This window comes from Microcebus murinus, chromosome 7, assembly GCF_040939455.1.
Source record: "Microcebus murinus isolate Inina chromosome 7, M.murinus_Inina_mat1.0, whole genome shotgun sequence".
NCBI lineage: Eukaryota > Metazoa > Chordata > Mammalia > Primates > Cheirogaleidae > Microcebus > Microcebus murinus.
In genome coordinates this window covers 6,870,731-6,894,038 of record NC_134110.1, presented here as the reverse complement: position 1 = coordinate 6,894,038, position 23,308 = coordinate 6,870,731, and the positions used below count along the sequence as shown (strand labels likewise).

Genomic DNA, 23,308 nt, shown 5'->3' with positions numbered 1-23,308 from the left:
TGCAGAAGCAGCTGCTACTGCCAAGATCAAAAGCACCAGGTGGTGTCTCTTGCAGTGTGGGACAACCTAAGTTACTGACGTCCCTAGACACACAATGGTCAGGGACTGACTACCTCTACCCACTGCTGCAGTCAGTGGAGTCAGGGAAGGAAGTGGCCTTCAAGGCCAACGCCTCGCAGGTGATCTTAGGAGAGACCATAACCACCTTGTTAGCTGCTATGAGCCAGCTCAAGTACCCAGGACAGGTCTTATGCTAAGACCAACAGCAACCTCAGCCCAGATTTGCTCTCACCTGAGGCCACCAAACTACACAGAAGTGGTGTTCAGGGCCATGTGCATACACGTGTGTGTGTGTGTGTGTGTGTGTGTGTGTGTGTGTCCCACCTCCCAGGAAAACAGTAACAACTTTTCAAAACACCATAACAAATGGGTTCTGACATATACGCTTTCATTATTTTAAAAGGTTTTTAAATTATTTTGTCCTACTTTGGGAAATGTGGTTAGGCCCCATTGAGCTTGTGAATGGTGAGATATTACAAATTTAAAGAAATGTCTTCAGTCTTTGAAATGTGCTTAATTAAGTGGTCAAGACATAGGAGAGGCAGAGAGGAACACAGCTTCCAAGAGGAAAGGCAATTTCTTGAATATTCAAATAAGATTTCAATACTAAAAGGCCCTTGTGTTTACATTTTCCCAGAAAACAGAAGACCATAAAAAGAGTTGCAATTTTTTATAGGTCTGCTGGGTTGGGAGACAGAGCTCCTTTCTGTCTACAAACGGTGCTGAATTCCCTGGGGCAACGTGGCTCTGGTCCACACGTAACTGACAAACATCGTCCTGGGCTTTGGAGGCGAGAGTCCTGGGATCGTGGCCCAGGCTTTCCTCCTGCCATGGGGGCTGTCATCTCTGAGACACTGGCCAGTCCACTTGAGGACCCCAAGCATTCCCCCTTCCTTTGGCCTCAATCTCAACAGAGGTTTGTGCAAAAATTACTGAGCTGATATAGGTAAAGTGCTTAGAAATGTGTCTGGCACTAAAAGTTAGTTACTATTAAACCTTGTTTACTAGCATTTTTTAGTGTTATAAATTAAAATTATAAAAATATATGTGTTTATTCTTGTGTTGACTGCTATGGTTTATTTTATTCCTGGCTGCGGTGGCCGGCCTCCAAGTCCACACAAAACTCTACCAGTCACGTAAGGCTGGCCTTCCCAGTTCACCCCCGCCCGTCCCCAGGCCCGACTGGCATGCCTAGAACCTTCGGGGACCCAGATTGGTCAGGCATACTAAGCAGTAGGTGTTTCCACGAGACGACACAACTGAAAAACTCACAGTTGCGCTTTGTTATCATTTTCTGTCTTAATGAAATATTTGTGATTTTTTAAGTATAGCAGAACAAACAGAACCATGATTTGCATCTCAATTTAGACATGCAATTTCATGCTCTTTTGACAATTATGCCACATTTCCTACAGTTTCTATTTTTTTCCTTCTAAGAAGCTCTCCCCGCCTGCTTATGCTTCCGTTCACTCTGCTGGCTCCAAATCCCACCTCATGTTTTGCACACTGTGCCCGTGTCCTGACCCGATACATCTCTTATCAGGCTTCCTCCAAATCGAGATTCTTATGTGCCCCCCCTTTACCTCTGTGTTTGACAGCTGGAACCACGGCTGCTTCCCATAGGTGAAGATCTCCCAGAGGATCACCCCGAAGCTCCACACGTCGCTCTCCGTGGTGAACTTCCGGTACATGATGCTTTCGGGGGGCATCCATCGGATGGGGAGCATGGTATGTCCTCCCACCTAAAAGGGGTCAAGACAGGGATACACACAGTGACCAGATTGAGTGGTGTCTGTCTGCACTCTTCATGCGCAGATGCACTCGCCATGCATCCTATTCTAAAACAGCCACAACTTTATGTGACTTGTAGTAGAGGGTGAGTGGAGATGCTGACTTCCGAGCCCTGGGGTACTGCAGACCGCTAGCCTAGCAGTTAGAGACAACACCTGAGGGAAGGTGGGTTCCCTGGCATTGAGTGTGAAGAAAGATCACAAGGTGATCTGAAGTGGGACAGAAGGTTTCGGAACCTGGTACTACAGTAAAATCTAACCTTAAGAGGAAGTCAGCAAAATGACTGAGCAAGTCACCGAGTATCGGTGTTTGCAAACATCAGGTGAGGCCCCTTGGCCACTGTGGCAGAGGCATGCTATAGTCCATGCGCATCTAATCGCTAGAACTGTGAATTAGCTTCTACCTGGCAATTCTGAATTCCTCACCACAATTTAGGACTCAGTGTTTCAAGCAAAGGGGACAGGGACGTTCCAAAAGTGTGGAGGATCATGCACTAAGAAGATACCATGTGGACAGAAAGAGAATTCATGGCAATGCTTAGTAAGATCATAATGGTGAGTAAGGTGACTCTTTGAAAATAGCCTAGGAAGGACATCAGGCATCTGTGGGCCTATGAAACTGAGAGCCCAGGGCAAGAGGCAGTGATTGACAAGGGCAGACATCTAGGGTGCCATTTCTTGAAAAATGTTCTAGAAAAACATTAAGAAAATCCTCACTGTCCAGCAGGTTAGAGGTATTAGCATAAGTTGAAGAAAATTCACAGCATGTTTTATAACTCAGGAACTAACTGCATGATTAGGAAATAGAGCTTCAGAAGTTGGAACTTTTGGCTAATATATGGATTTGTTTTTAGAAAAGTGTTTAACATTGATATAAAAGAAGTTCTCCATATATGCCCTGATGAACTATTAATTATTCAAGTTCTTATTTCTATGTGGTCCAATTGGAGAAATAGTAATAATGAATGCTTAAGAAAGAATGACTTGGGAGATGGACAATCTTGTTTCTAAAAAGGGAAATCATGTTTTCTTTATCCACTTGAAGAATTTAAGAAGATAAATGATAATCTGGGTTTACAGAAATGTTACTTTCAACCCGGGATTTTATAATCAGGAGAGCTCTGTATTAAGTGTAAAGACAACTGAAGATGTTTCTTTCAAAGACTCAGGAAGTTTACCATTCATAGCCTTTCAGAAAATATGGAAGCGAAAGTTAATTTAGGATGCAATCTAGGAAACAGTAAAAAGAATCCAAGCTATACGATGACTTGAAACGTAACATTGTAAGGCAAATAAGCCACAAAAAATGCAATTTAAATCTAAATACTTGTTGCTAATTTGGTAGTAAAAAGTAATACAATTACTAATAAAGGCTTCCTGTAAAATAGGGACATAAAGTAAATAATAATACCAATAATGCTATTAGTACTACCACCGCTACTACTAACATATTTCTATGGAATGAAACTTCCAGATAATTTAAATCATAAGTGCTAGAAGACTAGATATAGAAATAATTAAAAGCCTTATAAAAGCTGTATATTTTAGAAAGGGAGGAAAGGAACTTACAGTGATCAATTGTTGACTATAAAAGTTTAAATTTAAATATGCTTGCTAAAATTTTAAAGAAATTTCTAGAAGAATAGAAACAGTACCTATAGCTTCCAAACCAGTTTTTAAAAAAATAGAGTCAAAAATATTTAACTAATACCAAGAAGACTACAAATGAAGAGTCAGATAATGATGAATAAAAAAGAAGTTTAAAAAATACCACTGTAGACAATAAGTACAAATGGGATACTACTTCCTAAATGAGAAAAAAATTTAGGTTAAAAAATTAAGATGCATGCTATTTAGAAAACACATCTAAAGCAAAATATTAGAAAATATTGAAAATGAAAGGATGCAAAAAATACAATAAGCAATAAATGGAAAATATAATTTGCCCATACATATACATGTATATGTGTATATATGCATATGTATGGCCAATTACATTTCTTTCATTGTTTGTTATACATTTTATATTGTTTCAGTATATATAAAAAAAGAATTCAGAATACCAAAAATTAAATGAAGACAAAGTGGCTTATATCATATTTTTATCATGTTTAATATGATATTTAAAGCTGGAAAAATTCACCACAATGGTAATCATAAATTTTTATGCTCCAATTAACATGGCAACAATATATAAAATATTTATAAATATATATATAAAGAGTAAAAATAGGTTATAAATAAAAGGAAAATGACAAAGTTATCTTTATAATGGAAAACTAAGATACTTCCTTCACAAATTAAAAGATCAAGAAGACAACATAAATGAAGGTAGATTTTAAAATACAGGTAATGAGTTTCAATGAAGAGATACAAGCATTGTAAATGTGTGTATTTTTCAGCATCCTTAAAAAGTTGCACATTATTTGCAATTACCTAAAAATCATTTCTAAAAACCAATCACATATTAAATCTCAAAGGAAATCTGAAATGCCTAGAGAAAAATTAAAGTAAAAATAAGAAACATTTTCTGTATCAAATAAAATAAAGTAGAAATTAACAAGAAAATTATAGTTTTTAAAAGGTTCTCTTTGGGTGATTAAACTATTTGGTAAAAAAAAATTGAAAATAAAATTTAAAACTATTTATTATAATAATAACTGCAGTTCTATCCATTGAAACCAATGGAACACAGCAAAAAATAAATACACCATTTAAGCATGTATTTTAAAAATAGTTAAAACATAATTAAATTAAATAAAGATTTGACTAAAAAGGTAGTAAAGACCTATAAAACAAATGTAAAGAAAGCAAGAAGAAGTAAATAATGAAGATAAAATAAAATAAGTACCAATTAATCAGTATAAGACAAAACAAAGCAAAACAAAGAACCAGGAGGAAAATAAAAGCAGACTTGATCTACATAATCAATTGCTAGTTCTTTCCAAAGTCATATAAGACTTTGGCAAGGTTAATAAGAGATGTAGAGGAGACAAATGTAAAATGTTAAGAATGTTACAACAATAAATTTGAGATTATAGATTCAATGATTGATTTACTAGAAAATATTAATTTTAAAAAATTAAGAAAAATAGAAAACATGAATATAAAAATAATAATTGTAGGAAAAATATATACATTAAAAAGATACAAGGTTCGGATGGTTTTATGGGTGATTTCTACTAAAGTTTTCTATCCTATTTATACTTTTCCAAAGCAAAAAAAGATAGAAACCTTCCCAAACCACTCTCCATGGCTTGAATGTCCCTGATGACAAAATGAGTCAAACTTACCGCATAGCCTTAAATATATAAATACAAATAAAGATATTTTATCTATATATGTGTAAAACTATCTGTTATGAATATACTCTCCAAATATACATATCATATCAATCAGGAATATACTATAAGAATTTTATATTATAACTGAATAAGATTTATACTATTATAGAAATGCAAGAATGCCTCAATATTATTGCTTAATTTACTAAATTAACAGATAAAAGAAGAAAACCCATCCTTTCAAAAAAATGCCAAAATTTCCAAACCCTTTTCTGGTTAAAATCCTTAATGCATTAGTAATAGAAGGTAATTTCCTTTATTCAACATACTAAATATATTTACTGACAAAAACCTTTGAAGTATAAAAGGTATCTTCTATTACTGATTTTATTTAATACTGTACAGGAGGTTCTAGCCAATGCAATAAAGCAAGAATTTTAAAAATGGGGTAGAAATATTGAAAAGGAAGAGTCAAAACTGGTTGTTGTCTAGATAGAATATAACTATTCAAGACAGTTAACTAAAAAGCAATTAGAACCATCACATGATTTAGTCCACTACTCAGATATACGAGAAACACACAAAAATCAAACTATTTTCATATACCAGTGACAATGATTTCAAAATATAATGGAAAATAAGATTGTTTGTGCAATAGCAACAAAAATGTTTAAAATTCCTAGGCAATATACCTTAGCAGAAAATGTACAAAGTCTATTTAAAGAAAAGTACAGAAAAACATAAAAGAAGACCAAAATAAAAGGAAAGTTGTGTCATTTTCTTGGACAGTATGACTCAGTACTATAAATGTCTCATTCCTTCCTCAGATTAATCTAAAAATTCAATACAATGAAAATCCCAATGGAATGGTGTATGGAAATTGACAAGATGAATACAAAATTCATCTAGGTAGTAAGTACTTGATTAAAACTAATCTATACTTGAAATAGAGCAATAAGGGAGAGTTATTCTATCAGATAGCAAAACATTTTATCAAACTACGTAATGAACACACTGTGTTTTGGCATAGGAACAGACAAATTTATTAATGGAACAAACTAGAGAGTCCAGAGGCAGACCCATGTATAAATATTGGAATTTAATATATGAAATGATGGGTTAGTAATTAAAGTGTTGGGACAATGGACTATTCATTAAAAAAATACACTTAGATACCTACCTCACACCATATACAAAAATCATTTCCAGATGGATTAAAGAGCTAAACATAAAAACAAAACAATAATAATATTAGAAGAAAACTTAGAAAAGTATTACATAACCTCAGGAGAGGAAGGCCTTCCTAAATAAGACATATGTCCAAAAAGCCATAAAGGATAAGATTTAGAGATACAACTTAACAAAAATTAAATACTTCTGCATGGCAAAAGACAACATAAGCGTAGGTAAAAGACAAATGGCAGAAAATATTTGCAATATACGTAACAGACAAAGAATTAAAATCTGTATCATACAACATGCTCCTTCAAAATTAGTTAGAAAAAGTAACTCAAGAAAAAAAAAATGAATACCAGATAAGAGCAGATGATTCACAAAAGAACTACAAATGGCCACGAAAATACAAAGAGATGACAATTAAAACAACACAGACACACATTTTTGAATGTCATTTGGAAAACATCAAAAAAGATGCTATTCAGTGTTTGAGGGATGAAGAAAGAGTCATTCTCAAATGCCACTGGTGAGAAATGTCTCAGGTTTTTCTGAGGGCAGCTTGGCAGCCAATGTCGACGTTGAAGATGCAAGTACCTTGGAACCCAGCAATTTCACCTCTAGGAGTCTCAGAAAAATATTTGCTCATGTAAACAAAGTATCTAATTGAAGATATGTATTTCATTGTTTCTAAGGGCAAAAATTTGTGTGTCATTAAAGGTATGTGTAGCAGTTAAAAGGAATATGGTAGAGCAATGTGTACTGGTATGAAAATAAGTGCAGGATATATTAAAAGAAAACACGAAACATTGGAAAATATATTTCAGTATTCTTGTCCATGTAAAAAATGTGTATGTGGATACGTAAGCAAATATGTAGTGATTTTGTGTAACTATGAAAATGCACAGAAAAAGGCCTGGAAAGCCAGTAAACCAGTGGTTTCCTCTAGAGAGGGAAGTGACAATAAGTAGAGACCAAAGAGAAAATTCCATATTTTACTATATGTATTTCTATGCTGCTTGAAATTGTATGATGATCATGTATCACATTTGGAAATTTAAAAACAAGAAAAGAAAAAAATGAATAAAGTGAAACCAGTGAACCTAATTTAAATTCTATATCAAAAGATAATACCTTTTAAAAGAAAAATTATGTTTGTGATAGAATATGGTAGAACGGTTTATTGTACTTGGCTTCTTGATTTTATAAAAAACAGAAGTCAGGAATATAGGAGCATCTCTCTTGATGAAAAATTTTAAATAACGGAGTGCTCCAAATTGATGCTAATGTGTGTCTCGTTTGATGATTTTATACACAATCCAAAAGAGATATTCCAAATTGAAATCTCCAAGTTTACAAAGAGAGAAATTCAAGTGTGCAGGGTGTAAACTATGAGGAGTATTTGGGCAGAAAAGTACCAGAAAGATATTAATTGGTCACAGGGGCCCCACTGTGGAGAATCCAACCAATGTGTATGAATTTATACTGCGTTCTTCCAGAAGTGGACCGAAACATTTCAAGAGGCCTGCAGAACATTAAGTGGGAGGTCAGAAGCCCTGTGTTCTGATGTGACTTTGAGCAAGCACTTGACTCCTTTGAACTTCAACTCCCTTATCTTCGAAATGGAAGTTAAGCAGTGGCCTGCCTAAGGTGAGATTATGCATGTAAAATCACACGAGTGTCTTTAAGTACAAAGGTGTACGCATGAAGTACGATCACTGTTCGCTGTGTGTGTCCTCACGTGCTACTGGGCAGCATAACAAACCTAATTTCCTCAAATTTATTTCCCCTAAAACTCCATGCCGGTTTTCCTCCAGGGGGACCTATGTTGTTCTCCCACATTGGAGAGATCCAGTCTGGGAAGAGTTGTGATCAAAGATTTCCCTGGTAAAAATGATTGACAAATGTCCCCACGGTAAAACACAGCCAGATGTAACCCAGCCAGAAATAATCATCTTAATGATAAGAATAATACTAATTATCAATAATTAGCAATGAGTTCCAACAACAGGATGTTACATACATCCCTCATTTAACCCTCTCTCCATTCGTGTGTGATGGAAACCTCAACTATCCCCATTTCACAGAAGATATCTCACCGTAGCATTGGGTAAGAAATATTAGCTAATGATCCACAATCTCGATGAGATACTTAAGGACCTTAAGGCTGAGCCTTGAGATAGGAGACATAAAGTAATACAGCAGAGGAAGGATTCCAAGAAATGATTCTAGAAATAAAATAAGTAGTCGGGCCTGGTTAGTACTTGGATGGGAGAAATAAAATAAGTACTTGGTAGGGAAGAGTCTTTGGATTGCACGGAGGAAGAAGCCCATGCCTATCTTGGAAGATACCTCACACCTCTCAATCATTGTCTTCCTCCATCCTCCTGCACACAAACCAAGTGAATGGGAGTTTGAAAAACTTGGGGAATCGACAGTGCCCATTGGAGGACTTTGCTGGTGCCAGAGGGTCAGGATGCTTGGGTTGTTTAGATGTCAGTTTGGTGGAATTAGGTGCATCTTAAGATTCTGGGACATGTTCCTATTTTTGCCTTTGTCACCAGTCCCGCCCAGGATTCACTGAGGTCTTTGCTCCTTTGGATTGCCATTCATGCTAATTCAAGGATGCACTCCCATTTGCATTAAGTCTGCCTTCCGGAAAAACTATCACTCCTGGTGTACAGGGGATCAAGCTGGCGCAGAACATGAATGCCACTATCTCCACAAAAATGCTCGGAGACAAGATGAGTTCTGAATGATTATGGATTCTGCACAGGGAGGCCAGAGGTACCTGAGCAACTCAGGCTTTAGAAGATCCATCCTACAATCAACCACAAACCAAGGAATTACAAGAGGGGAAATAGTGACTATTTCAAAATCTGGCCAGGCCAGAGAAGTCCTGTCTCTGTGACCTCTGAACCTTCCCCCTAAGCAGCTTCCAGGTGATACTCCTAGTCCCTTGACAAAAGGTGCCTGTGACCACTTGCCCACCAATATTTTGCTAAATGCTTTTACTAATTTGCTTCACACTTTAGTAAAGCTGCCAGATTAAATACAGGATGCCCAGTTAAATTCGAAGTTCAGATAAACAAGATTTTTTTTAGTACAATTATGTCCCACATATTGCATAGAACATACTTATACTAAAGATGTGTTTTTTGTCTGAAATTCAAATTTAATGAGGTGTCCTATATTTGCATTTGCTAAATCTGGCAACCCTACATTTCAAAGCTAGGTGGGGAAGCTGACATTATACTCCAGAACATTCTGCTTTTATTTGTAGGGTTTTCTACATGCACCCGGGCTATCTCTCTTTTACTTTTTTATTTTTATATTTTTTCTCTTATGCTGAAAATCTTGATTCCTATAACACTATTAATATCACTTATTTTATGTATCCTAATAATATATATTTTATATATATACATATATATATATCAGAGAGAGTTTTGAAATAACAGTTCAAATATTATTACTAACAATATGATAACTGAAAATAACCTACAATCTTTACAGCTCTTTCAGTCTTTTGGATATACCTACTTGAAATGTACAGAAAACATAGCCATGTTTTAAAGCCATTTGAAATAATTCCTTTCTGTGTGGTGAAGCCACCAACTTAATACACAGTTAGGCTTGTTTATTTCATTTTGCTTTTTATTTGTAGGACTTGCTTTGCTTTTTATTTTCTGTTTGACTTAATGTTGCTTTATAATGATGTAAAAAAATGATACTTGGTTTCAAAGTCAAAACCAGGTACATTTCAGCAAAGTCTAGTTCCTTCCCTGCTCACTCTTCCCCTCCTGTTCCCTTCTTCCTTTAGAGAACCATTCTGGTTTGTTTTTAGTTTATTCTTCCACTGATTTTTATATAAGCAAATATGAAATGATATTCATTGCCCTCACTTTATTAGATAAACTGTAACATACAAGGATATACAGTGTCCACTTAAGTGGTTTCAAACTATAGCCTACAGAGATAATATGAAGTCTTTCCAACATGTAGTCAGGCAAGGATAGTTTGGAGGAGTTTTGAAGGTCCACCACTCCCATCTGGATTTTTTCTAAAATTAAACTTACAACCCCCTGTGGTTCAGCAATTCCCTCTCCCAGTTCCTCTCACTCCACTCTCAAAAAGGAAGGACAAACTTCTCACCCATTCCACATCTCAGAAGTAAAAACCTGCAGAATATAAAGGGAGGAACTCTGAAATATTGGTGCAGGTGTTGAAAATGAATGTCTCTTGTGATTGGGGAAAAAAAAATCCTTTTGCAAGTTGGGTAGTTTTCAATTCCTTTCAAAAACTCAAGGGGAAAAACCTAAAAGAATTATAAGCTGAGAGAAGATTAAAAATAATTTTTGATAAGAATCCAGTATGCGATTTTAGGCAAATAACTAGATAATAGTTCAAAGAATTGAGTTACATTTCAATATCAAAACTCCTTTCTTTCCCATCTATTTGTTTTCTGTGAATAAGTTTTTTTCAGTTCTTGTATCTATAAAAATGAAAAACAGGGATAGAACCGATCCTGAATCTTTCTTACTTTAAAAACAAGTAATATTCATCAGTGAAATTGAACATAGGAGATGCATTTCTATTAATATTTTACTTTTTATTTTTTATAGTCATCAAAAGTTGTGATATCTGTTATTTTGGTCAACTGCATTTCTCTGTATATCACTAATTATTGTAATGTTAACTTAATTTCCAATTTCTGTGTATTGCTAATAATTGTAATGATAACTCAAACCAAAAACTCTTAACATCTAGAAATATATGCTCACTGGCCATTAAAAATTAAATTTAAATCTTTGCACATATTTTTATGATAGAGTGGCTAGTAAAAGGATTTCATGCATAAAAATATATTACATAGGATAAAATGCAGTGGAGTAACTGGAATGAAAATATAATTTCAAGAAGAAAAAAAGAACCATGTAAAAATGACTCTTTTAAGAACTTGTTCATGTGTTTAATAGATGATGTACCAAATTGCTCTGGTATTTAAAGTTCATTAGATGCATTAAAGGAATGATGTATTTTTAAATGTCAATATTTACAATATTCTGGAAATGGCATCGTTTGCAACTGTTTAAAATCATGTTGAAGATTTTAGATGACAATTTAAAATGTGCAAGGGGCATATATAGTTTTTCAAAATTCTTTTAGGGGCACAAAATTTGAAGACTACAGGTTTAGAGACTAAGAAGCTAGTGGTGCGAAGTTTGGAGTCCTGCCTCTCTTGTCTTTCCCCAAGATTGTATTAAACCCATCCCAGGCCATCAGCTCTGTAAGTGGGGAGAATGGAAAAGAAGGGAGCAGGAGCAGCAGCCCTACCTTGAGCCCTTGATGTTCCTGCCTAAAACCCCCAGCCCCACTGCCTCCATCCAAGTCACTCTCAGCCTTGCCCCTGAGGACCAGGAGTAAGTGGTGCCCAAGGTGTTCAAAGTCCAGTGTCTGCAGGTGCTCAGGCTCCAGTCCCTACCAGAGGCAGAATGCCCTGCAGGGCAGGGTGTTCCTCTCTGAGGACCCCTCACCTCTCCACTTACCCACGGCTGCCCCTTCTCTTCTGAGCTAGCTTTCCTGAAAAGGGACTTTTCTGCGGTTAGAAGGAACCCATTCCTCTGGGTTAGAGAGAAACTCAGCAAAGGTCTCCAGCTTCCGTGTCTAACGACAGAAAGAGGAAGCTGGTGGATTCCAAAGAAAACACAGAAGCCTGTTTCTCTCCTAAGCATTCAAACTGCCTATCCTCACACAAGTCTGATGAGGTACAAAGGAGACAAAGTAACCCACAGTCCAGATAAAGGAAGCCGAGACCCAGCGAAGGTGAGCAAGTGTGGATTCACAGGGCATGACGTTTCTGGAAGCAACGGAAGGATTTGCGCTTCCTCTGTACGCGCTAATCTGCATGGGCTGAGTCAGAACCTTTCGAAGCATATGAGAAAGCAACTCATCTACTTTCGAGGAGGCAAACCTGAAGAGCTGTAAAAACTCTGCAACATATGCTAATGGCAAAATGGTCTAATCAGGAGATTGTCATAAAGATTGTCATTTGTGGTAAGTGTCATTATTTTTTATTTATTCAATTTTAATCTTTCCTGACTGCAATTCTCAACACATTGAAAAGTGTTCATATGCACTTTTAAAAAAATGAAAATCTGAGCATACACTTTCTTTATCCCCTGGGAAGTCTACTGGTTTCCCAAAAGAGGTGGCATTTGTGTCTTCCCCTTTGCTCTGCCATGGTTGAGGGGAACATCACTTAGGGCTGGCAGTCACCTTGAACGTGACCCAGCAGCAGTGCCAGCAGCCACCGCAACAGTCTTTAAATTCATTGCCACTCTCGTTCCAGAAGGTTTGGGGATTTCACACACGTGGGCTGCACGTCAGTATTATGTGTACGCACATCCATGGGCCGGGGGAGGACGTTTAGATGGACATGCGTGCATGTTAATGCATGCGCATTGTATGTGCAGTCTTAGATACAGACACATGCATGCCCTGATCACATGCGGCTGGCGAAAACTCCCTTGGACACTTCCAGAAATAAATGGCCTACATGTAGGCTCAAAGGCCTCTTCTAATGTGTTCTGTTTCCAAGCAGCAAAAATAAACGGTTTCACTCTAAACCAGTTGATTAGCCTTGCTGATGGCTTCGACCCTCTCCAGAATGACACAGCCCTTCTTCCTGGAATGAACCCTTCCCATCCCCCTACCTCCAGCTGTTGGGCTGTTCTGCTAGTTCCCTCCCCACATACATGAGAGGCAGCCAGAGCCTTAGAAACAGCAGCCTGCTCTTCAGGAGCTCGCCCACACTGCCCACCTCTCCTCCTCCCACCCTGCTCTCCCCTCGCCTTCCCTGCCTGGCTATGCTGAGTTGCAGGTGCTGCATGTTGTATTGCGAACCAGCCTTCCAGCTCCCTCCCCAGTCCCGTGGATCGATCGTTCCCTTTGGTGTCTGAGCCTGCAATCTCTGCCACCTGCATTCCCGGTGCATCTGTGGAGGACCAGCCGTGCCCTGTCACTGCTCCCTGCCCAGCTCCCCAGATTTCCAGGCTTGAGAGGAGAGATTCAACACTGAAGTTGTGGCGCGCATGAACACGCAGGGCTGGAAAGGGCCTTGGAAATTGCCTCGCCTGCCTCCAGACATGGAAACCTTGTCCGCAAGAGAGGCGGTAACTTGTCCAAAGGCCCTAGGAATGGAAAATAAAACAGAACTTAAAGTCGCATAGAGTCCTGCTCTTGCTTTTAATGTACCTCTCTTACTGAGATATAGCATACCTGCACAAAGGCAAACAAATTAAAAATATACAGATTGAGCTGCATGTGGTTTAAATTTCGGTTCTACAGTTCCCTTCTTTCTGAGAAGGTAGAAGGGAGAAGAAGGGAGAAGGAAGAAGTCTACTGAGGTATGTAGACTTTGGGTCACCTGGCGGAACCCCATGTTCCCTCCAGCGTGTGTGGGCGCATCCCTTAGCTTGAATACCCTCGATTTTAGATCTGCGACACACGGGTGCGTGCTCACAAATACATGTCCGTCTGTGGCTTCACCCCCGTTACGGAAACCCCATGGATGAAACATTTAAGCAAGAGATTGACACTACTCTACAGTGACATTGGACTTCTGACTTATCAAGACAGAATTGTTTGCCTTCTTTTTGCCTCCCTTCCTCTCCCCACTACACTAGGGCAGACTGTTATGGAGCTTCTCGTAGACAGACACAAATGGAAGATCTCACCCTGGGTGGAGTAGGTGCTTGGGATTCTTTGGAGGGAAGGTGCAGAGGAAAGTCACAAAGACATCATTATAGGGCTGCTCCCTCAGAGCAGGGCTTTGTGACAGCTTACGCAAACAGCATCCGTTCAGCAGAATCTCAGTGGAACGGCTGTCTCAGTCTGAGCCTCTCGCCTCAGGATCAGGAAAAATCCTTGGAGTCTTCCAAAAATACAAGGAGTTAAGAGCCAAGCTGTTTAGCAGTGTGAGCACAGAGGACAAATAGGCCCATTGTGATTCTCCCCAGTTCTCGTACCTAGAGCTGCATCTGCCAGGAGCAAAGTTCTCAGAGGGAAGCCCCAGGAACACACGCCTTTTATAACTTCTTTTGTTTCTCCCTTTCTCAATCCTGCCTAAACACCAAGCGCTCATTATAAGACCTCACTGTCCTTTACTATCCCCAAGCGATATATTTTTTATAGAGCAGACACTGCAAGTCCAAAGATGTGGGGTGAAAAATAAGTTGGCCCTTATTTTCTTCTCCAAATGCCTAAATTGGAGCCTCCTGGCTGCACTAAAATCTTCTAGTGGAAATAAACTTTGGAGATGTTGTTCAAAGAGCTCGATTCACTAAACAAAGCTGGAGGTCTCAACGCAGCTCAGATCTGTGTACCACAATGGATTCAAGCTCATCCAGCCAGCCCCTAAATTCTTGCTATCATATTCATGAATAAAGACAGGCACAATAAATCCCCCTAATTATCCTAGAGTTTTAAATATTTATCCTGCATAGCTCAGGCACTGATAGTTAGGTTCCAGTTTAGATTCAGACTTATTTAGCCAAAATAAGATAACCTCTTTTAAAGAAGATTGATTGATTTTGCTAAATATTTAGATGCCAAAAAAATCTAAAAATTATAACTGATATCAAAAATGTGTGTACAGGATGAGAAAACAGAGGATGTAAAGGAACAAAAGGAATAATGTATATCTTGGTCAATGCTATTTACTAGCTTAAGCAACCTTAGAGAATTTACTTAACCTCTGGAAGATTTGCCCAAAGATCAAATAAATTCTCTAAGGTTGCTTAGCTAGCAAAGTGGGGAGAATAACACACCTACTCAGAACATGTTCAGAAATTAAATGAGATAGTAGATGAAACTGAGGCATGGCAGGTATTCAATACACAGGCACATACATATTACTTTGAATCTAAATCTTCCTTGGACGATGCTAATTTCTCAGTGATAATGTTTATGTTTATTATACAGCACTTCTGATTTTTTCCAAGGTCTTAGACATATTGTAAGTGATTCTTGCAATAATGAGACAATAATCCCCAATTAATGGATGAGAAACCAGTTCAGGGATGAAATGCCAGCCAGTTGGTTGTAGGCAGAGCTCAGGCTAGAACTTAACCCACTGTCACAGTTCAAGTCCTTCTCTTCAAGGGTTTTATAAATTCAAGACAATTCCACTTACAAGCACTGGGGACAGTTTAGGGAGCTGTGGAGATCTGCATGCCTGGCAATCTAGATCCTCAAATCCAGACTGTTTACAAAAGCAGGGCTTAGACATTCAGAAAGAGCAGCTAAAGACAATCTCGGAGAAGACAAGACCGAGCTGGTTAGAATATGCAATGTTCTCCTTTGGACCAGGCTCAATGACTGCATATTTTGTATAGAAGGCCTCAAGGCAGGAAAACGTTGGCTGTTATAAAGCAAACAATAAGATAGGGTCTTTTTTCTCGAAAGACAAACATCCAGGAATTGGCTTCCCAAGTTATCCTCTCAACAGTATTAGTAACAATAACAATAATACTTCTGCTGATGGAATATCCCTCCAGCCGTAAGATGATGGCATTGGATTCTTCAATCACGGATTCTAGTTTTATTATATAATCTTAGGCGCCTGATCAGACAGCAGATATACACCAATGGTGCTGTGAGGAAATGAGCTTTTCTAGTAACTGGTGGAATATTCTCCCTCACCAGCCAGTGATACCCACCTCTAGGTAAGCTCAGGCTGGGTGCCCACTCCGTAAGCTTTGGATGGGAGGCTGGACTCTGAACTCAAGACTTTTCTCTATTTCCAATCCAGAGCCTAGCACATTCGAGCCACCATTTGTAAAGTCTGTTATGCACTTTGCACATCCACTGCCGGGAACCCAAATCAGCAGTCCTAAAAGCAGACAGCTTAAACAGCCTCTGTTTGATGCTCCTGATCCCATTTATCTCGGACAGGGCTTGTGAGCGCTAATTAAACAATGTTTATACAGCACAGCCAGCAATGTGAAACTACCAGTGGGAGTGCTAGGGTGTGGCATTATTTCCTACAAGGACAGGGATTTCTGCATTGGCCTGACACCTGCCATTATTAGAGGCTGCTTCCAAATTGCTCATAAAAGAGGTTTTGCCCTATATTACTCGTGAGAATTCTCAGAGCATGATGTGGTTCACACATCTTTCATCTCTGAGAACTGGGAGTTTCTGGGGGTGGTGCAGGTTGAAAGCAGGCAGGCAGCTGCGTGTCTGGGACCAGTGGAGAGGTAAACTGAGGCCTGCTGGCTCTACTCAGTGCTGCCAGGCATGGGCAAGACCCCCCATTGAAAGACTTGGTGGATGCAGAAATGGGCCCCCAGGGAGGGAAAAGAAGATGGCTTGCCTTTAAGAAGACCTTATGATAAAGTCAGGATAACACTGTGTCACCTAAGAAAGTCACTTAACCTCTTTGGACCTCAGTTTCCCTGTTAAATATCAACTGACACGTGTCTCCTAAGGTGGCCATGAAGTCTAAATAGCGCAATTCATGGAAAGCATTCAGCACAGTGAGCCCAGATATATATCAGCAAGTAACAGTCGCAAGGATAGCCGTGGTCATGCTAGCGTATTGTTCTCTTATAAACATCTGCAAGAAGCATTCTCTAAGGCCAAGATTTAGGTCATATAAGGGAATGGATTTCAAATTTCTGTGAGTGCGGCATGATGGGGCTATTTGGTGGTAAAGATTTAGGTTGGATTAGCAAGTGGTTTTCAAGTATCCTTGACTGTAGCTGTTTCAATGTAAGGCTGTCCTGAGGAATGATAAGAAGCCTTTTCTGGTTTTGCTGCTACAATAAGCAAACCAGAGCCCAGACTCCTTTCTCCTCCCTCCTTCGAGTTGTGTGTCCTCAGCGTCCCATGCCCCTAACGAAGCATTCAGAGGCTGCCAGTCAGATCACGTATTGCAGGTTGGACAGACCAGCCGGAAAGGCACGGCTGTAGCTACAGGTAAAATCTGCTACCTCCAAACCACTCCAAATGAATCCTTCTAGCCAGAGGGAGACTCAAGCCTTTGGATCCCCCGCTTTTGTTTTATTAACTGCCAACCAAGACACGACAGCAGTAGCTGGGGAAGAAGCCCAAAAGGGGGGACAGGGAATGCTTTGCATATTTTAATTGCTTCAGTCACAATACATAACCACAGCAGAAACCTACATCCCCAGGCAAAGGGAAGTTGGAAACGCATCATGGGAGAAGACATAAAGAATATGCAACTACTCCCCCTGGACTACAGGCCGCCCTACCCAGCTTCCCTGAATTTCTAACCCACCCATTGGCTTGGCTGCTGGAGGAGCTCTGATGAAGGCAAGAAGGTGGGCAAATGGAGCCTTTTCTCACACCCAAAGCTTTCCTAAGAATTGGATGTACCTCTTCATCTGATGGCAAAAGAGATTCTCCTTTGAGTCATGAAACGAGACTCTTTAATTCTAAAGGAAGAGCACTCGGTGCCCGAGAGGAGAGAACTCACGGATCACTCGCTTGCAGGACCACAAGCATGAAACAGTGGATAAAGTCCTTCATGCATTGAAAGGTGGAGAGTCAACTTAGAGAAAATAATAGGGTTATATTTTCAAGGAAGTCTGAGGTTGCCAATTGAGGCACTCTGTGAACTGCAAAGCGATAAACTGACATAAGCTAGAGCTACCACTATTTCTATGCATGCCAGCTTTCTAGTTAGGGCTTCCTCCGAGGAATCCCAGGAAAGGGGCATTGACCAGCCCAGCCACACAGCCTCAGCAAGGACTACAGCTGTCTCTAGCACCCGGGGAGGGAGGCAGCCAGAGGGGAGACCTGGCACCAGGGGAAACCATGGAACCGAGTGGCAAGAGCCCTGGTTTGAGACTCAGGTCATTTGAGTTCCTGCCCCAGTTCTGCCAGCGTGCCACCCTGTGGCTCTGGCAGCCTTTTGGTCTCAATGCTCACACTTACAATAATGACACAGTCACCCTAGAGAAGGGGATTGCTAATTCCTCTCTGCTCAAAAATTGCATGAGATTGTCCAAAGCATAATTCTCTGAATCAGCACACCGAGAGCACTGAACAAGAGCTCATCTCAAGGCCCTTCCTAACATCTGCACCATCAGCAGCCGAATTTCCCAAGGGCGTGTGTGCATGTGTGCACGCACGCTTGTGTTGCGGGCAGGCCAGGGAGAGCGATGGCCAGAACTCAGGAGTCCGGGGCTGTGCCTTAGGTTTGCATCGCGCCATATGGCTCAACCCTAGGCTCCTGTGTCCTCACCTACCTAATTGGTAGGGCGAGGAAAAGAGTCGGACTAGTTGACCATGAGGTATCATTTAGTTCCAAAACAGGATGATTCAGTGCAGCAGAGACTGGATAACCTCTGGCTGCTTCTCCCAGCCCTGGAAGAAGGTTACAGTTCTGGGGCCTATTTAGCCCCACACTGCCTGCTACTCTACAACTGGGTCCCAGGGTGCCTCTCGGCAGTGAGGGGTGTTGGCCCAGAGCAACCGCAGATGAAAGGGACGAGGGGCTGTACTTGCACTCGGCACCCCAGGCCATAACCTGAGGCCTGCAGCTGTGGGCTGTTCCTCCTCCCTTGACAAACAAGCCCTACCTCTTGGCTACTCCTTCAAGGTCAGAAGGCGGGGGAGACTGCTCTGAGGATGAACCTGGGAGAAAGTCTTAAATGCTGAGCCAGTAATCACAGTTGAATTGTTTTCGTTTTTTTTTCCAAAGGCATTCCTTCCTCCTCTGTTATACACATTCATGCCTCCAAAAGCACAGAAGGAGAATGAGAGCAAGTGGGCTCCTTGTTTGCAGGCTAATGAAACTGGGATGAAGCATCTTTCTTGGGGTCACCTAGTGAGTCCCCAAAAGGCAGAACCAGGCCAACAGCTAGGGTGGATAACCCCAAGGGTAGAGCCCTGATCTTAATTTACCTAAACCTCTGGCCTCTACCATAACAGAGGTAGAAAGAGAGGCTTTCAACATCCAAGTTTAAGGCCAGAGGTGGGCCAAGTTCTTGTCCCATTGAACAGGGATACAGGATAAGAACTTCTTGAGTGTTTATACCATTCCAGGATATATGTTAAATGAGTTAAAATGCACTGCTTCATTCAATCCTCCCAATATGCATTGGCTCTGGAAATTATTATCAACAGCATTACACTGAGAGAGAAAGAAAGAGTGGGAGGGGGAGAGGGCAGGAGGAAGAGAGTGAGAAAGAAATGAAGCAACTTACTCAAAAAGGTTGAAGAGTGAAAAATCCAAGCCTTACACCTACATTATTCTGATTCCAAAATCCATGTTCTTATCACCACCAAGTTGAAGTTCTTGTGCATCTCTAATTTGGAAGAAGACTCACTAGCATAAACGTTATAAGGTGTGTAAATTGATGGGGTGAGGGTGGTAGATTTGGGGAAATGTGACACGATTTGATTTCTGTAAGAACACCCATAAAAGCCGAAGGGGAGTTTTCATTCAGAAATATCTAAATCAGCAGATACAACGAAGTAAGACGGGAACTACATCAACCCTGAGAGCACTCATAAAACTGACATCAGAAAACATTTATGTTCCTCGCAGACAGACTGGGGAAACAGCAGCCGGTCATGGACTTTGCTTCCCCCGTGTTTCCCTTGCAGCTTTTCTCTGCATAATGTCCAGCCCGAGTCCTGCAGAAATGATTCTGAGGACTCCTTGCCCGGCCAGCTGGGCCCCGGAGGGCAAGGCCTCCCTGGCGGGGCCAATCTTCACTACGGAACACCTAGGTCCAGGTAACCTGTTCCACTCCTGCAGCACTTATCACCGTAATTTTGAAAATTCATCATCATTGATTGTTTGGAAATCTATTTCCCATTAACATCTCTTTCTCGAAGATCATTGTCTCGGGCAGGAGAAAAAAGGGAGGCAGAGAGAAATGAAGGAATTATAGGAAGACGTCTGAGTAGAGAAGGAAGGAAAGAGGGAGAGGAGCAAAGCATGTCAAGTCTGCTGATGTTATCGGGTCTTAGAAGTAAGCCAACACTAGAAATAAGTCTTAAACCTGAATTTATTATATTAGTATTATTAAGACAGTGCATTGCCTTTTTGCTTAAAGTAGATTGGGTTAAGTTTTCTGTCACTTGCAGCTGAAAGGATGCTGATCAAACACGGGAAAATCCAACTCTCACGTTAGTCTGGAATTTCTAGGAATAACATGTCTATTTCTAGAAATGACCCCCAAGAAGAAAGATTCAGAGAGATGTCAGATAGAAACCATCATGTCCAGCTAAGGTGGAACTGCAGTCCACCTTCTGTCACCTGACTGCTTTTTTCTCCTTCCCCGCCCTGCAGGGCAGCACCCACATGCCAGGACTTCACCAGCCGTAAACCATCGCGGGGAAAAGTTCACAACCTGTGGCTCAGAGACCAGCGTCTGCACTGAAAGATTTCTTTGTACAGCTGCATCCGCCCGGAGGCTGGGCTTCTCCAGCCAGATGCATTTGCCTGGAGGTCGCCTCAGACCTCTACTTTCCATTAGGGTTAGCCACAAATGGCGGAATGGGAGGAGGCAGCAAGCATCAGAGGAACTAGCTAATGCTCAGGAGAGGGAGGCACCAGCCCAGAGACAGCGGAACTCATGTCATTCCTGCCGGCGGGCGGTCATGTCACAATTCTTGCAGGCATATGAATTTCTCATGAGTCATTCGCCCCAAAAGAATTGCGGAAGCAAATGGACTTGACCAACTTTGAAGATAAGACCAAGAACAAGGAGCATTGAATCCCACCGTAAAGACTAGGACAACCTTCCTAGTGAGCAGTGCTGGGGCACAAAAGAAAGATTCCCACTGTCCTCTCTCATCTTCTCTTTGCTCCCACAATCCCGTCACTTGAAGACTGGAGCCCCACCCCAATCCAAGCAACGATTATCATCCTGTTCTAAGGGTTTGCTCTGCTGTGAAACACTCTATTTCTTCAGATTACCAGAGAGCAAAACGCTAAGAAAACCAGGAGTTCAAAGATTAATTAGCATTTAATGGGCAGAGTTCTTATCTCTGGATAAATCTCCAGTCAAGAACCCAGAGGAATGGCCCTGAGAACACACGACCCATCTTCCAGAACTTATAAGGATATGGGATACCATGTAAATTAGGAGGCATCTTGCACAAGTGACAGTATTAGTTTTCCCCAAAAGGACAGTCTTAACTATCTTGAGTTGCAAGAGATGGGTAGCAATGAAAAAGAGGGAAATCATATTCCACAGTGTCCGAGCTGTGACAGTCCTAGTGCATTTTAGAATACTGTCTAGCTTATGCATCTTCACTGCAACCAGGCCTCCCCACTACCTCAGTGATGGCTGGAAAACACTTACATGCAAAAAGGGTGAATAAAGCTTGCCTGAAGTTCTCCTGTGCAACTTAGACATGCAAAGAAACAAGTGTGTTTTCAGGTTCCTTAGAAAAGCTGGGTTTGTTTGGGTGGGAGATATACTATACCCCTGGGCTCCCAGCGTGCCGACACAAAGGATGTGCCCATGACCAGGTCTCTAAGCGGGTTCCTGGACTGGGGCATACTCACTCGTGACCATGTGCCCTCGATGACTTGTGTCTAAGAGGCCTGGGCATTGTCCTTCTAGCTGCATCTGAGCCCTTCTGAGAATTAAGACACACCCTGAATACGCGAGTGGCAGAGTGTGCCATGAGTAACCAGAAAAAGAAGGAATATGTTTATCAGCTTGAAACATAACCCGACGTTTCTAATCCTTACCCCTATTGCCAGCTGGGCATCCACAGAGCACACAGATGCAGAATAGAGAAGCCAACTGATATTGAGATGGGTTAATATTTTAGAAGAAAAGGTAGTTCGCTTGCATGCTTATTTTCACCAGGGAGGAAACTCAGAGAAGTGGGAGAGGAGCATGCTATGGAGGAAGGTGAATGGTGCTGTGCCCTTTAGCCCTTGCGTTTCAGAGTGAGGGAGGCAACTAGACAACAGGCCATGAGAAGTGAAGAACCAGAACTTGATGAGCTCGCTGTATCCAGGTGTTAGAAGACCATAGTGAGGGATGTTCAAGCGCCTGGAGTATATTCTCGTGATGCTGACTTTGAGATGGTGAAGAAAATCCTTAGTAAATGACAAAAGTAATAACTTTTCTCTACCCTTATGACACAAGTTGTGAAACTAAAAGAGACATTGCCTTAATGTGCATTGAGAGCCAGGGATAAATATGTTCTAGAAGCCCAAGGAAATAATAGCATTTCGGGTGAAAAGAGCCTCCTTGTGCATAAAAGGAAAAGTGGAGAGGGTTATTGCCATCCCCAAATAATTCTTCACTGTGTTGTAGCAGATCTCTCCTGCATATCTAAACGGTGATTTGCTTGCCACATAACCTTACCGGGAGCCCATCTCATGAATAAAGCAAGATGCTACCTAAATTTGTTTTTCTGGGAAATATATAAAAGTACATCACAAATAAATACAAGGTTACATGGTGATATTGATGTTAAATATAACCATAATATCTGAGATGTGGTCCAGAGACATCCTGTTTCTTGCTAATAGCATCCTAAGACTGGATGAGGTCAGTCTGTGGATTCCATTCACAAAGGCAGACAGAAAATTTAGCATTATCTTCAAACACAACTCTTCCGCCAAACCCCGTCGGAAACTCTTTGTTCAGTCTCAGAACTCTGCATGCATTCTCCCCACCCCTGTCGTCTGTACACAGACACCATGCACCGCCCCTCCTACCAACGTGCGTGAAACCCAGGAACCCTGGCTCGCTGAAGTCAAGCCTCCACCTCTGCCTGGGATGGAAGCCACAGCAGAAAGACTTGCTCTCATGCCCCCCAAATTCCGCATGCCCATCCCGTTCCCAAGGACAACACCACATGGAGAAGCAGCAGAAGTGGCTGTGCCTTCATGCACAATCAGCAAAGTCATCGGCCACCACCCCAACACACCTCTGCTCCTGATCCAGCCATGCACGTCAGCCCGTACGTGAGACCTTCAGGGCCACCCTT

The 23,308-nt window shown here is 40.9% G+C and overlaps 1 protein-coding gene across 3 annotated transcripts in view; it reads right to left on the bottom strand.

The window, feature by feature from the left end:
• The window catches only part of NTRK3 (neurotrophic receptor tyrosine kinase 3), a 347,621-nt gene that overhangs the window by 5,677 nt on the left and 318,636 nt on the right, over positions 1–23,308 (bottom strand). For 2 of the 3 annotated variants that reach the window (XM_076004767.1, XM_020289075.2), the window contains 2 exons: positions 6,315–6,356; positions 1,644–1,802 (listed from right to left, as the gene is read on the bottom strand). In XM_076004767.1, coding sequence (XP_075860882.1) covers positions 1,644–1,802; positions 6,315–6,356 — 201 coding nt within the window. The remainder of the gene's footprint in view (positions 1–1,643; positions 1,803–6,314; positions 6,357–23,308) is intronic. The other variant, XM_076004765.1, reaches the window with a different exon arrangement.